The 15443-nt window shown below is 45.8% G+C and overlaps 1 protein-coding gene across 2 annotated transcripts in view; it reads right to left on the reverse strand.

Annotated features, from left to right (window-relative positions):
- NID2 (nidogen 2) overlaps positions 1-15443 on the reverse strand; it is an 87669-nt gene that overhangs the window by 57501 nt on the left and 14725 nt on the right. For both annotated transcript variants that reach the window (XM_067463104.1, XM_067463103.1), the window contains exon 3: positions 2533-2759. In XM_067463104.1, the coding sequence (XP_067319205.1) occupies positions 2533-2759 (227 nt within the window). The remainder of the gene's footprint in view (positions 1-2532; positions 2760-15443) is intronic.

Below are 15443 nucleotides of genomic sequence, written 5' to 3' on the forward strand. Positions count from 1 at the left end.
TCTATGCCTGCAAAACGTGGACTGTCTGCAGACGTCACATACAACTCCGGGAACGATTCCATCAGCGTTGCCTCCGGAAAATCCTGCAAATCTCTTTGGAAGACAGGCAGACAAACATCAGCGTGCTGGGAGAAGCAAAGACCACTAGCATTGAAGCGATGGTCCTCCACCATCAACTTCGCTGGCCTGGCCATGTTGTCCAGATGCCTGACCGCCGTCTCCCAAAGCAGTTGTGCTATTCGGAACTCAAGAATGGAAAACAGAATGTTGGTGGACAGGAAAAGAGATTTAAAGACGGGCTCAAAGCCAACCTTCAAAACTGTGGCATAGACACTGAGAACTGGGAAGCCCTGACCCTTGAGCACTCCATCTGGAGGTCAGCTGTGACCAGCAATGCTGTAGAATTTGAAGAGGCATGAATGGAGGGCGAAAGAGAGAAATGTGTCAAGAGGAAGGCACGTCAAGCCAACCTCGACCGGGACCGCCTTCCACCTGGAAACTGCGGGAGAACATGCGGGTCAAGAATAGGGGTCCACAGTCACCTACAGACCCACCACCAGGACACTGATCTTGGAAGATTGTGTTGTCCTGCATGGCGGAAGCAGGTTAAACTAGATGGCCTTTGGGTTCCCTTAGATGCTAAGTGCAATAGCACCACATGCAATATGACACTCTCTTCCCCCTGTTTTGGAAGTTTTTACACTGGGGTTGTATGGTCATCTGTCGGGACTGCTTGAATTGTGTCTTTCTGCGAGGTTGGACTACATGTTCCTCGGGATCCCTTCCAACTTTCTGAATCAGGGATTCTAAAGACACGCCTTCTAGTCTGGGTTGCTGTGACTTTTCCAGGCTGTATGGCCATGTTCCAGAAACATTCTCTCCTGAAGTTTGGTATTGACCTTGAGTTTTGAAGTTGTAGTTCACCTACATCCAGGGAGCAATGTGGACTCAAACAATGATGGATCTGGGTAAAACTTGGCACAAATACTCAATATGGCCAAATGCGAACACTGGTGGAGTTTGGGGAAAATAGACCTTGGCATTTGGGAGTTGTAGCTGCTGGGTTTTATAGTTCACCTACAATCAAAGAGCATTCTGAACTCCACCAACTATGGAATTGAAGCAAACTTCCCACACAGAACTCCTATGACCAATACAAAATACTGAAAGGGTTTGGTGGGAACTGACCTTGAGTTTTGGAGTTGTAGTTCAGCTACATCCAGAAAGCACTGTGGACCGAAACAGTGATGGATCTGCACCAAACTTGGCACAAATACTCAATATGCCCAAATGTGAAAACTGGTGGAGTTTCGGGAAAATAGATCTTGGCATTTGGGAGTTGTAGTTGCTGGGATTTATAGTTCACCAAAATCAAAGAGCATTCTGAACCCCACCAAGAATAGAATTGGGCCAGACTTCCCACACAGGACCCCCATGATCAATAGAAAATACTGTGTTCTTGTGGGTTTTTTCGGGCTATAGGGCCATGTTCTAGAGGCATTTCTCCTGACGTTTCGCCTGCATCTATGGCAAGCATCCTCAGAGGTAGTGAGGTCTGTTGGAATTAGGACAATGGGTTTATATATCTGTGGAATGGCTGGGGTGGGGCAAGGAGCTCTTCTCTGCTGGAGCTAGCCTCTGACACCCTCCTTGCAACCCCCCCCCCCCCCCGGGGTCCTGACCCACAGGTTGAGAAACGCTGGTGTAGATGCCCCCCTACTCTACAAAGCAGGCTGCCAATGGAATTCCCATTTCTGAAGTAATAGTGCGCTCAGGTCAACTGCAGGAAACTATCTGTCAACACAACAACATTCGCAGGTATTTCCTTGTAATCATTTGCACCAAGACCACCACAAATCCTCTTCCACAAGTTTCCTTCCCACAAAACATTACCCTCTGCTTGAACCCATTCTGAAAACAAAAAACCTCACATTTTCCCAGCACAAATAAAATTATCTAATGAAACAGCTGCCTTATGCAAACAAAGTTGGAATCATTATCTGACGCAACATCCATGCGGCTTTCCAGGTTCTGATAGAGCAGGCACACAATATTTGCCTACAAGAGGAAAACACCACGATTGAGGGCTTGTATTCCTGCAAAATCCTGAAAAAGCTCCATCTCTTTGTCGAGCTCTTTCTGGATTCTGTAGCGGAGAGTGAGTTAAGCATAAGCACACAGGTTTTTTTTTTGTTTTTTTGTTTTCCACAATTTAATTCTTGAGGAATTGATGTACTGTACTTTTTGTGTGTGTGTGTGTCAGGATCAACTTGAGAAACTGCAAGTCGCTTCTGATGTGAAAGAAGTGGCCGTCTGCAAGGACGTTGCCCAGGGGACGCCCAGATCATTGATGTTTTACCATCCTGTGGGAGGCTTCTCTCATGTCCCCACATGGGGAGCTGGAACTGACAGAGGGAGACTCTCCCTGGATTGGAACCTCTGACGTGTCGGTCTTGAGTCCTGCCAGCACAAGGGTTTAACCCATTGCGGCACCACGGGCTCCTGTTGGATGGATACCTGGCAATAACTTACTGGTAGAGGTTTTTGACCGACTGCTCGCTGGTGGTGACGCTGTAGAAGGGTCCTTCCCGGCGCTGGTATTCCCCTCGGCTGAAGCCCACCCGGGCCGGGAGCTCCAAGTGGACATTGTAGGATTCCTTGGGGCGCGTTCCATAAAACTGGATCCCATCATCAGGATAGAGGAAAATGGCATAAGCGTCCAAAGCATTGTAGGCTAGGACAGCCTGGAAGGTGTTGCGCTGCGGAACACAAGCCAAAGAAGAACAAGTTAGGAAAGTTATCTTAAGACAATTTCAACCACATATCAATAGAATCAGAGAATCCTAGAGTTGGGAGAGACCTCATGGGCCATCCAGTCCAATCCCATTCTGCCAAGAAGCAGGAATATTGCATTCAAAGCACCCCCGACAGATGGCCATCCAGCCTCTGTTTAAAAGCCTCCAAAGAAGGAGCCTCCACCACACTCCAGGGCAGAGAGGCCATTGCTTCATGCAGTGTTTCTCAACCTGTGGGTCCCCAGGTGTTTTGGCCTACCACTTCCAGAAATCCCAGTCAGTTTACCAGCTGTTAGGATTTCTGGGAGTTGAAGGCCAAAACAACTGGGGACCCACAGGTTGAGAACCACTGCTTCATAGTAATAATAACCCTCCACATTTTCTATCAAGTTGATCATCTAATATCCCAAGCAAGTAGAGTTCAAGTTTCGTTTCAAATTTAACTTTTACAATTTCTCCTAAAATCATAGAATCCTACAGTTGGAAGAGACCTGGAGGGCCATCCAGTCCAATCCCATTCTGCCAAGAAGAAGGACAATTGCATTCAAAGCACCCCCGACAGATGGCCATCCAGCCTCTGCTTAAAAGCCTCCAAAGAAGGAGCCTCCACCACACTCCAGGGAAGAGAGTTCCACTGCTGAACAGCTCTCAGTCAGGAAGTTCTTCCTCATGTTCATTCATTCATTTACAGTATTTATATACTTTCCGCATTCCCCACATGCTTTTTTTGGTGGAGATTTTTTATGGCCTCGTAAATTAGTTAAATTAGCCTCCCCACACATAGGTGGTACCTAAATTTCCTACTTGACAGATGCAACTGTCTTTCGGGTTGCAAAGGTAGACAACAAACTACACAAAATTGGTTGGAAGCTCACTCCGACCCAGGCTGGCTTCAAAATCATGACCTTCCAGTCAGTAGTGATCTCGACCCAGCTGACACCCAACCAACTGCACCACAATCCCAGTGCCATGTTGATTCCATGTTCAGATGGAATCTCCTTTCTTCTAGTTTGAAGCCACTGCTCCATTGCGTCCCTAGTCTCCAGGGTTGCGAGTGCAGCATTTTTCCGAATGAAGCAGAGTGTTTCAGGACCAGGACATCCATAGGGATACCAAGGTGTTTGTTTATAAAGCTATTGTCCTCCCAACCCTACGCGGACTGTCTACAGATCTCACATGCAACTCCTGGAACGATTCCATCAGCGCTGCCTCCAGAAAATCCTGCAAATATCTTGGGAAGACAAGCGGACAAACGTCAGCGTGCTGGAAGAAGCAAAGACCACCAGCACTGAAGCGATGGTCCTCTGCCATCAGCTCCAATGGACCGGCCATGTTGTCCAGATGCCCGACCACCGTCTCCCTAAGCAGTTGCTCTACTCCAAACTCAAGAACAGAAAACAGAATGCTGGTGGGCAGGAAAAGAGATTTAAAGATGGGCTCAAAGCCAACCTTAAAAACTCTGACATAGACACTGAGAACTGAAAAGCCCTGGCCCTTGAGCTCTCCAGCTGAAGGTCAGCTGTGACCAGCAGTGCTGTAGAATTTGAAGAGGCACGAATGGAGGGTGAAAGAGAGAAATGTGCCAAGAGGAAGGCGCGGCAAGCCAACCCTGACCGAGACCGCCTTCCACCTGGAAACCAGTGCCCTCACTGTGGGAGAAGACGCAGATCAAGAAGAGGACTCCAGAGTCACCTACGGACCCACAAGAATACTGATCCTGGAAGACTATCCTACTCGTCCAACGAAGGATCGCCTAAGTAAATGAGTAAGTAAGTCTCCAGGGCAGCAGAAAACAAGCTTGTTCCCTCCTCCTTATGACTTTCTCTCACGTATTTATACATGGCTATCATGTCTCCTCTCAGTCTTCTCTTCTTTAGGCTAAACATGCCCAGCTCTTGAAGCCGCTCCTTATAGGGCTTGTTCTCCAGACCCTTGGTCATTTTAATCGCCCTCCTCTGGACACATTCCAGCTTGTCAACATCTCCCTTCTATTGTGGTGCCCAGAATTGGACACAGTGTGATTCCAGGTGTGGTCTAACCAAGGCAAAATAAAGCATGGGTAGCAGAACTTCCCTGGATCTAGGCACTAGGCTCCTATTGATGCAGGCCAAAATCCCATTGGCTTTTTTTGCCGCTGCATCTCATTGTTGGCTCATGTTTAACTTGTTGTCCATGAGGACTGCCTGGTATAGATCAGGCATGGGTGAGCTTGGCCCCTCCAGGTGTTTTGGACTCCAACTCCCACCATTCCTAACAGCCAGCAGGCTGTTAGGAATGGTGGGAGTTGGAGTCCAAAACACCTGGAGGGCCTAGGTTTGCCCATGCCTGGTATAAGCTGACATTTGTCTTTCCTGCTTAGCTTCTTGCAAAACACTTGGTGCAGGGTAAATACTGAAAACCAATCTCGGAAAAGCGGATTCCGTTTATCTCCCACTTCCTGAATCCCTCTTGCACAAGAGCCGATAAAACTTCCCCATTTGCTATCCTTAATCTCCCGTTTTATCTCCTTGGCTTTGGGGGAGGACTTGACTCTTTTCATCTTGCTACAAAGGAGGAAATCAAGAACCTTCGCCTCCTTTTGCTGATTCTTCCTCTGCCTGCGACCACATTGGGTCACCAGAAGAGAGATTGAAGTTTCTGCCCTGTGGCCTCAATCTGAGACAAAAGAGTCTTCAAGATATGCATTGCTACTTTCTCCCCCCCCCCCCCCCCAAAGGAGAAGTTGAGGATTCCAACTTTATCAGAAAGCAGTTTCAGAAATTCCAGAGATCTTGGCTAAGATGCCACGATGCAAAGGAAGTGACTTGGTGGCATCTATAGAATCATAGAATTGGAAGAGACCTCATGGGCCATCCAGTCCAACCCCATTCTGCCAAAAGCAGAAAATTGCATTCAAAGCACCCCTGACAGATGGCCATCCAGCCTCTGTTTAAAAGCTTCCAAAGAAGGAGCCTCCACCACACTCCGGGGCAGAGAGTTCCACTGCTGAATGGCTCTCACAGTCAAGAAGTTCTTCCTCATGTTCAGATGGAATCTCCTCTCTTGTAGTTTGAAGCCATTGTTTCGCGTCCTAATCTCCAAGGAAGCAGAAAACAAGCTTGCTCCCTCCTCCCTATGACTTCCTCTCATGACCCCTTAATACAGTTCCTCATGTTGTGGTGACCCCCAAGCTTAACATTATTTTTGTTGCTACTTCATAACACTAGTTTGCTACTGTAGTGAATTGTAATGTAAATATCTGATATGCAGGATGTATTTTCATTCACTGGACCAAATTTGGAACAAATGCCCGATATGCCCAAATTTGAGTACTGGTGGGGTTTGGGGGGGGGTGGTTTTGTCATTTGGGAGTTGTAATTGCTGGGATTTATAGTTTACTTACCATCAAAGAGCATTCTGAACTCTACCAATGATGTAATTATACCAAACACAGAACTCCCATGACCAACAGAAAATACTGGAAGGGTTTGGTCAGCATTGACCTTGAGTTTTGGAGTTGTAGTTCACCTACATCCAGAGAGCAATGTGAACTCAAACAATGATGGATCTGGACCAAACTTGGCACGAATACTCAATACGCCCAAATGTGAATACTGGTGGAGTTTGGGGAAAATAGACCTTGGCATTTGGGAGTTGTAGCTGCTGGGATTTATAGTTCACCTACAATCAATGAGACCCTTGAACCCTACCAGTGATAGAACTGGGCCAAACTTCACACACAGAATCCCCATGACTAACAGAAAATACTTTGATACTTTTAGAAACACCTCCCTGGGAAGCTCCATTCTCACTACCTCTGAGGATGCTTGCCATAGATGCAGGCGAAACGTCAGGAGAGAGTGCCTCTAGACCATGGCCATATAGCCCGAAAAAACCGACAACAGCCAAGCTCCATTCTGTTTGGCAGTGGAATCTGCTGCCGCCTGGGAGTCTAGTGGAGTCTCCTTCTCCAGGATTTCAAGCAGAAGCTGCATGGCCATCTCTTGGGGTGCTTTGTGTGAGCCTGTATGGCAGAAAGGGGTTGGACTGGATGGCCATTGGGGTCCCTTCCAAACCTAGGATTCCGTTTCCATGGAACTCCAGACTCAGGAATGGGTTAAGGCAAACATAAAGGATTTTTAGCTGGGTCAAGCTTGCAGGAGCGTGGTAGGCAGGAAACAAGGCTGGCCTTTGGGAATGGGCTCCCCGCACTTTCATTCTAATTTCCTGTTTATAGGAGCAAGTGAGAGGACATATAGGATGTTTACCCTTCATCTCCTGGGAATTACACTAGTTTCTTGCTTCAATACTCAGGGGAGAGGTGTCAACTTTATCACGAAAGAGTTATAGGAGGCAGCTGGGTCATATATCAGAATATGTGCCTGGAGAATCCCCAAGAATGCAGAAGTTGGACATCCCAGTTTCACAAGATAAGCCTCTCGGCCAAGGCTTTGGGGCTCCTCCTCCCCATCTCCCTTCCAAACCATGAAGCCCTCCTTAGGAAGTTCCAAAACAAACAAATTAAATGCTAATAAGAGCTGATATGCTGGGCCACATCACAAATGCTGATATGCTGGGCCTATCAGAGGAATCCGCCCTGATATTAACTGGTGCCAGAAGCAAACCTTAGCAATCCCAGCCTCAGAAAAGTAAAGGGAGCTGTGTGGGGAGGGAAAGAGATCGTGACATCCGCAGCAACCGCATTTCACGGCAATTTCTTTGAACGTGCGCACATCCTTATATGGGCACGGTTCTCTGCCCAGAAGTAGCGGGGCTGGAAGCTTTTCTAATGCAGGTTGGGGATCCCTTATCCAAACTCCGTGGAACCACAAGCATTTTGGATTGGGGAGTTTTTCAGATTTTTTTACAATGGATGTATTTCTGTGTACAGCCAGCCCTCGGCATTTGCTGGCGTTAGAAACCACTTATTTAACCTGAGAAAAACTTCTCCCTAGGGATAATAATAATAATAATAATAATAATAATAATAATAATAATAACTTTATTTATACCCACCACCATCACCCCAAGGGGACTCGAAGCGGCTCACATGAGGCCCAGCCCAACAACACAAGCAATAAACAAATAAAACAATACAATTAATATAACTCACATATAGACAATAACACGCAGAGATTCAAAAACCTATGGCCGGAATATAAATACTGTAAATAAATAATAAATAAATACACTGACCATATAATGCAGTTCCAAAGTGCAGATCCAGCCCAGGTAGAAGCACAGGAGACTAAATAGTAGCAATGGATCCATAAATCTTAAGCATGTTGGTGCTTTACTAGCCAAGCTGGAGATTTTTACACCCTCCCTTCCTCCAGTCCAGTTGTGGGCCTTCCAAATTGGGAGAATTGGTAACCTTTGGGTTATCGACATTATAGAATTCATGTACTTTAACTCAACTAGATCTGCCATGGTTGAGTGCTATAGAATCCTGAGATTTGTAGTTTGGTGAGGCACGTGAGGCACCATCATTGTTTCAGTAAAGAAGGCTAAAGGCCTTAGAATCATAGAATCATAGAATCAACGAGTTGGAAGAGACCTCATGGGCCATCCAGTCCAACCCCCTGCCAAGAAGCAGGAATATTGCATTCAAATCACCCCTGACAGATGGCCATCCAGCCTCTGCTTAAAAGCTTCCAAAGAAGGAGCCTCCACCACACTCTGGGGCAGAGAGTTCCACTGCTGAACGGCTCTCACAGTCAGGAAGTTCTTCCTCATGTTCAGATGGAATCTCCTCTCTTGTAGTTTGAAGCCATTGTTCCATGTCCTAGTCTCCAAGGAAGCCTTGTAAAACTACAGCACCCAGGATTCCATAGCATTGAGCCATGGCAGTCAAAGTAGTATGAAACTGCATTAACTCTATAGTGTACATGCATGCTTTATCTCCTGTCTGGAAAAGACCTGCAAAAATGAAAGTCCTGAGATCTGGCCAACCTAGGCAGCACATTGTCTCCAATACAATGTCACTTTTATTGCTATACAGCCCATCGAGAAAATCAATGTGTTCTTCTATGCAATAGGAGCATAGTGTCTAGATCTAGGGAAGTCATGCTACCCCTCTATTCTGTTTTGGTTAGACCACATCTGGAATATTGTGTCCATCTCCCAAAGCAGTTACTGTACTCCAAACTCAAGAACAGGAAACTGAATGTTGGTGGGCAGGAAAAGAGATTTAAATATGGGCTCAAAGCCAACCTTAAAAACTCTGGCATAGACACTGAGAACTGGGAAGCCCTGGCCCTTGAGCACTCTAACTGGAGGCCAGCTGTGACCAGCAGTGCTGCAGAATTAGAAGAGGCACTAATAGAGGGTGAAAGGGGGAAACGTGCCAAGAGGAAGGTGCATCAAGCCAACCCTGACTGGAATCACCTTCCATCTGGAAACAGATGTCCTCGCTGCGGGAGAACATGCGGATCAAGAATCAGGCTCCACAGCCACCTACGGACCCACCACCAAGACATCACATCTGGAAGACCATCATCCTCAAGCTACGAAAAACTGTATAAGTAAGTAGGTAAGTAAGTAAGTATACAGCCCGTCCCACTTGGAAAAAAGCGAATGAATTGAATTCTATCCTCCTATTTCCATAGGCCACAGTACAGTGAATTGAAAGTATTGACCCAGGAAGGCTGAGGCTTGAACCTAGAGCTTTACTGCATGCAACATGGATGATTCCGCATGGAGCCCCAGCTCCTCCTAGGAAACCGTGAGTACAGAACTCAATTCATGTCCTTTTTTGAGCGGAACGGGATATTTAAAGTCACGGAAAGACGGCCGCAGGCAATGACCGTTTGGTCTCAGCGGCAAGCGGCGCCAGGCGGGATTCCAGTTTTAGGAGTTTCCGAGGGTTTTTTCGGGCGGACAGGAGGCGCTTGTCATTCTTGCCGGATACAAAGGCAAGGTTGTTGTCAAACACCATGCGGACATATGGAGAGCACGACGGGTCCCGGACCAAGCCCTAGGGACGGCAGCTGAGCTGTGTAAACAGAGCTAATTTGGATCAGGGAAGGAAGCAGAGCCAAGAGGGGGTGGGCAAGAGGAAGAGGCTTTTGGCACGCAGCCCCTCTGGAGTCAAGGGACTCCTTTTTATGGCAAAGCCCACTTGTGATGAATGAGAAGCTGAACAATAGCTCAGTTGCGTACACAAACCTAGAAGACTCTTATGGTCCTTACTAGCAGGCTTCCTCTCCTGTGTGATCCAAGCAGATGGGTTACAGAGTCCTTGTTAGCAGGACACATCATGCAATGTACGAGGCTTGACGAATCCAAGGCTGGAGTTAAAATTGCTGGATAAAACAGTAACAACCTTAGATATGCAGATGATACCACTTTGATAGTGAAAACATCTGCCTTTAGAATCATAGATCAAAGAGTTGGAAGAGACCTCATGGGCCATCCAGTCCAACCCCATTCTGCCAAGAAGCAGGAATATTGCATTCAAATCACCCCTGACAGATGGCCATCCAGCCTCTGTTTAAAAGCTTCCAAAAAGGAGCCTCCACCACACTCCGGGGCAGAGAGTTCCACTGCTAAACGGCTCTCACAGTCAGGAAGTTCTTCCTCATGTTCAGATGGAATCCCCTCTCTTGTAGTTTGAAGCCATTGTTCCATTGCGTCCTAGTCTCTAAGGAAGCAGAAAACAAGCTTGCTCCCTCCTCCCTGTGGCTTCGTCTCACATATTTATACATGGCTATCATATCTCCTCTCAGCCTTCTCTTCTTCAGGCTAAACATGCCCAGCTCCTTAAGCCGCTCCTCATAGGGTTTGTTCTCCAGACCCTTTATCATTTTAGTCGCCCTCCTCTGGACACATTCCAGCTTGTCAATATCTCTCTTGAATTGTGGTGCCCAGAATTAGAATTGGAATTGCGCTCTGCTACTCTGCTGCTGAGTAGTAGCACACCCAAATACCTGGGAGTTACCCTGGACCGTGCTCTGACCTACAGGAAGCACTGCCTGAACATCAAACAAAAAGTGGGCGCTAGAAACAATATCATACGAAAGCTGACTGGCACAACCTGGGGATCACAACCAGACACAGTGAAGACATCTGCCCTTGCGCTTTGCTACTCTGCTGCTGAGTATGCATGCCCAGTGTGGAACACATCTCACCATACTAAAACAGTGGATGTGGCTCTTAATGAAACATGCTGCATTATCACGGGGTGTCTGCACCCTACACTACTGGAGAAATTACACTGTTTAGCCGGTATTGCATCATCTGACACCCACCGGGAAGTAGCAACCAATAGTGAAAGGACTAAGGCAGAGACATCTCCAGCTCATCCCCTGTTTGGGTATCAGCCAGCACGCCAACGACTTAAATAAAGAAATAAGTCTTCTGGAGAGACTTATTTTGCATAGAATTATGGAAAAAATAGACTCATGTCTGATTCCACAGCAAGCTGGCTTCAGGAAAGGCAAAAGCTGCACATCGCAAGTGTTGAACCTCACTCAGCACATAGAAGATGGCTTTGAAAGGCAGCAGATCACAGGAGCTGTCTTCATAGACCTGTCAGCGGCTTATGATACGGTGAACCACCGCCTCCTCCTGAGAGAAATGTATAATATCACAAAGGACGACCACCTCACCCGCCTCATAGGAAACCTGCTACAAAACAGGAGCTTTTTTGTTGAGTTCCAGGGCCAGAGAAGCAGATGGCGGAAACAGAAGAATGGCCTGCCTCAGGGAAGTGTGCTTGCTCCATCCATGTTCAACATTTACACAAATGGCCAGCCACTGCCTGAAGGGACGGAGAGCTTCATCTATGCAGATGATTGTGCCATTACTGCCCAAGCAGGGAGCTTTGAGATGGTTGAACAGAAGCTCTCCGAAGCTCTAGTTCAGGGGTCCCCAAAATTTTTGAACAGAGGGTCGGGTCACAGTCCTGCAAACTGTTGGGGGGCCAGATTATAATTTGGAAAAAAAACATGAATGAATTCCTATGCACACTGCACATATATTATTTGCAGTGCAAAAAAACCCCCCAAAAAATCAAAAAACAAAGACCCACACTTCTATATAAATAAAAATGTAATGTTTGTTTGTGGGATTAACAGAACTCAAAAAACCACTGGACGAATTGACACCAATTTTAGACACAAGACACCTAACAACCCAATGTATGTCCTTCACTCAAAAAAAATGATTTTGTCATTTGGGAGTTGTAGTTCCTGGGATTTATAGTTCACCTACAATCAAAAAGTATTCTGAACCCCACCAACGATGGAATTGAACCAAACTTGGCACACATTTCTCCCATGACCAACTGAAAATAGTGGAAGGGTTTGGTGGGCAGTGTCCTTTGGTTTTGGAGTTGTAGTTCACCTACATTCAGAGATCATTGTGGACACAAACAATGATGGATCGGGATCAAACTTGGCACAAATACTCAATATGCCAAATTGTGAACACTGGTGGAATTTGGGGGAAAATAGAATCTTGACATTTGGGAGTTGTAGTTGCTGGGATTTATAGTTCACCTACAATCAAAGAGCATTCTGAACCCCATCAACGGTGAAATTGAACCAAACTTGGCACACAGTTCTCCCATGACCAACAGAAAATACTGGAAGGGTTTGGTGGGCAGTGTCCTTTGGTTTTGGAGTTGTAGTTCACCTGCCTTCATCAATCACTGTGGACTCAATGATAGATCTGGACCAAACTTGGCACTGATATTCCATATGCCCAAATGTGAACACTTGTGGAGTATGGGGGAAATAGAATCTTGGCGTTTGAGAGTTGTAGTTGCTGGGATTTATAGTTCACCTACAATCAAAGAGCATTCTGAACCCAACAATATTCCTGCTTCTTGGCAGAATGGGGTTGGACTGGATGGCCCATGAGGTCTCTTCCAACTCTGGGATTCTATGATTCTATGATCGAGTTGTTCTTTTCCCTACTTATTTTAGTATCTGCGCAGGCTGCCAGGCCAGGACAAAAGTGGAATATAAATAAAAACATTAAGAAAACCAGGCATTCCCTCTTCTATCCGAGGCATTTCCCGTAAAAGAGCCAACCGTGGGACAAAAAAGACCAAACAAACAAAAGCAGCTCATAATTGAGCCTAAAGTCAACATGGGTTTTTACATGGGGAAGCTGTCAGATAAGAGGGAAGTAGGGTCAAAGGGCACGTGAAAAGGTCAGTTCGGTGCCTGTTCCCTGCAGTGGGCTTTTGAGCGTCACACTTGTTAAGAGAGACATGAGGGGCAAATTCCGTCTCATACATAAATACCCCGCTCCCTTCCAGAGCAAAGGGAGACAGGGTAAAGGTAAAGGTTTTCTAGTTGTGTCCGACTCTAGGGGTTGGTGCTCATCTCCATTTCTAAGCTGAAGAGCCGGCGTTGTCCATAGACACCTCCAAGGTCATGTGGCCAGCATGACTGCATGGAGTGTCGTTACCTTCTCACCAGAGAAATATCTATTGATCTACTCACATTTGCATGTTTTCGAACTTCTAGTTTGGCAGAAACTGGGGCTGACAGCGAGAGCTCATGCCCCTCCCTGGATTCGGTTTAAAATAATCTTTATTAGTTTTAAATTAAAAACATACAGTATCTGGTCAGGTAGGTATAAGGAAGGAGGGACCAAGGTTGGGAAAGGGAGGAGGGATGATAAAATAGAGGGGGGTAGAGTGGGGAGAATGCTATTGGAAATTGTTTGGTATAGGGGGGTGTGCCAGGTGTAGAAAAGGAAAATCAGGGAGTCACTGTGAGGGAAGGGGGGATGTGTGTTGGGTGAAGTTCTGGCGTTGACTTCCCGGTATCTTCTGGAGGTTCTTCCTCTTCCTTCGTTCCTTCTCTCTTCAGTGCTACTGCTCTCTCGTCTCTCGCCTGCTCTCCCTCTTTTGTTTTGCTTACGACGTTCTTCATGTGATGATTTTCATATTTTTTTCTTTTATCAAATATGTTGTAACTTGTTTCCAGTCTGTTTCTTCTGATGGAGTGCCCCTTTTTTTTTGAGAGTATGTAGGTTAGTTTGTCCATGTTTCTTATGTCCAGGATCTTTGTTAGCCATTCTTCTTCTCCTGGAGGTTCTTTTTCCTTCCAATATTTTGCATAGATTATTCTGGCCGCAGTTGTTAAGAGAAATAGGATTTTATCCTTGTTCTTTTCCATTTTTATGTTGTGGATCCCTAATAGGAATATTTCTGGCTTCAGGGGTATATCTATCTCTAAGATTTTTTTTAAAGATTTTTGTATACTTTTCCAATATATTGTTGCTTTTGGGCATGTCCACCATAGGTGGTAATATGTCCCTTCATGTCTTCTGCACTTCCAGCATTTGGTATTCGTGTTTTTGTTAAATTTTCCTATCTTATGTGGTGTTATATACCACCTATATGCTATCTTAAACCAATTTTCTTTAAGTTCCATCGCTTTCGTGTATTTTAATTTCTTATTCCATATTTCTTCCCATTCTTCTTTCCTTATCTCTCTTCCTAAATTTTCTTTCCACTTTTTCATATACGATTTCTCATTTTCTGTGTCTCCTTCTTCTTCTAGTAATTTCTTGTATATCTTTGAGATTAGTTTATTTTCAGTCTGCATTATCCTGTCCCAGAAATTTGTGCCTTCTTCAAATCCTTTTTCTTTGTGTAGCTTAAAGTGCTCTTTAATTTGTTCGTACTGATACCATGAAATTCTATTATTTATGCTTTTTAATTCTTGTTGAGTTTTGATCTTAAATTCTTCTCCTTCCTTTTTTATTATGTCTTTATATTTGGGCCAATCATTCCATCCTAGTATTCTTCTTTGGGAGGCCTCGAGTGCCCCTCCCTGGATTCGAACCTGCAACTTTTCGGTCAACAAGCTCAGCAGTTTAACCCCCTGTAACCCAAATCCACTAATGAAAAGAATGCTGGGAAAGGTGTTCCTTTTAGGTTGTTGTAGGTTTTTTCGGGCTGTATGGCCATGTTCTAGAAGCATTCTCTCCTGACATTTTGCCTTCATCTATGGCAAGCATCCTCAGAGGTTATGAGGTCTCTGATGCAGGCGAAACATCAGGGGAGAATGGCTCTAGAACATGGCCATACAGCCCGAAAAAACCTACAGCAACCCAGTGATTCTGGCCATGAAAGCCTTCGACAATACAGTGATCCTTCTAGTTGCGGACAATGCTCTTTAGCAGACCTGGGCCCTCCAGGTGTTTTAGACTTCAACTCCCACCATTCCTAACAGCCGGTAGGCTGTGAGGAATTGTAGGAGTTGAAATCCAAAACACCTGGAGGGTCCAAGTTTGCCCAGGCCTGTTATTTAGCCTCATTTCAGCTCCCACATACAACTTTTCATTTGCATTGACTTAGCATTGGATTCAAGAGCAATTCAAGAAGGTGATTTGTCGTTTATTCATTCAGTTGGTTTCGACTCTTTGTGACCTCATGGACCAGCCCACGCCAGAGCTCCCTGTCATCCGTGGCCACCTCCAGTTCCTTCAAGGTCAATCCAGTCACTTCAAGGATGCCACCCATCCATCTTGACCTTGTTCGGCCCCTCTTCCTTTTTCCTTCCATTTTCCCCAGCATCATTCTCTTCTCCAAGCTTTCCTGTCTTCTCATGATGTGGCCAAAGGACTTCCTCTTTGCATCTAATGTCCTTCTCTCTGGTGAGCAGCTGGGCTTTCTTTCCTGGAAGATGGACTGCTTGGATCTTC

The sequence above is a fragment of the Anolis sagrei genome, chromosome 1 (genome assembly GCF_037176765.1).
Source record: "Anolis sagrei isolate rAnoSag1 chromosome 1, rAnoSag1.mat, whole genome shotgun sequence".
NCBI lineage: Eukaryota > Metazoa > Chordata > Lepidosauria > Squamata > Dactyloidae > Anolis > Anolis sagrei.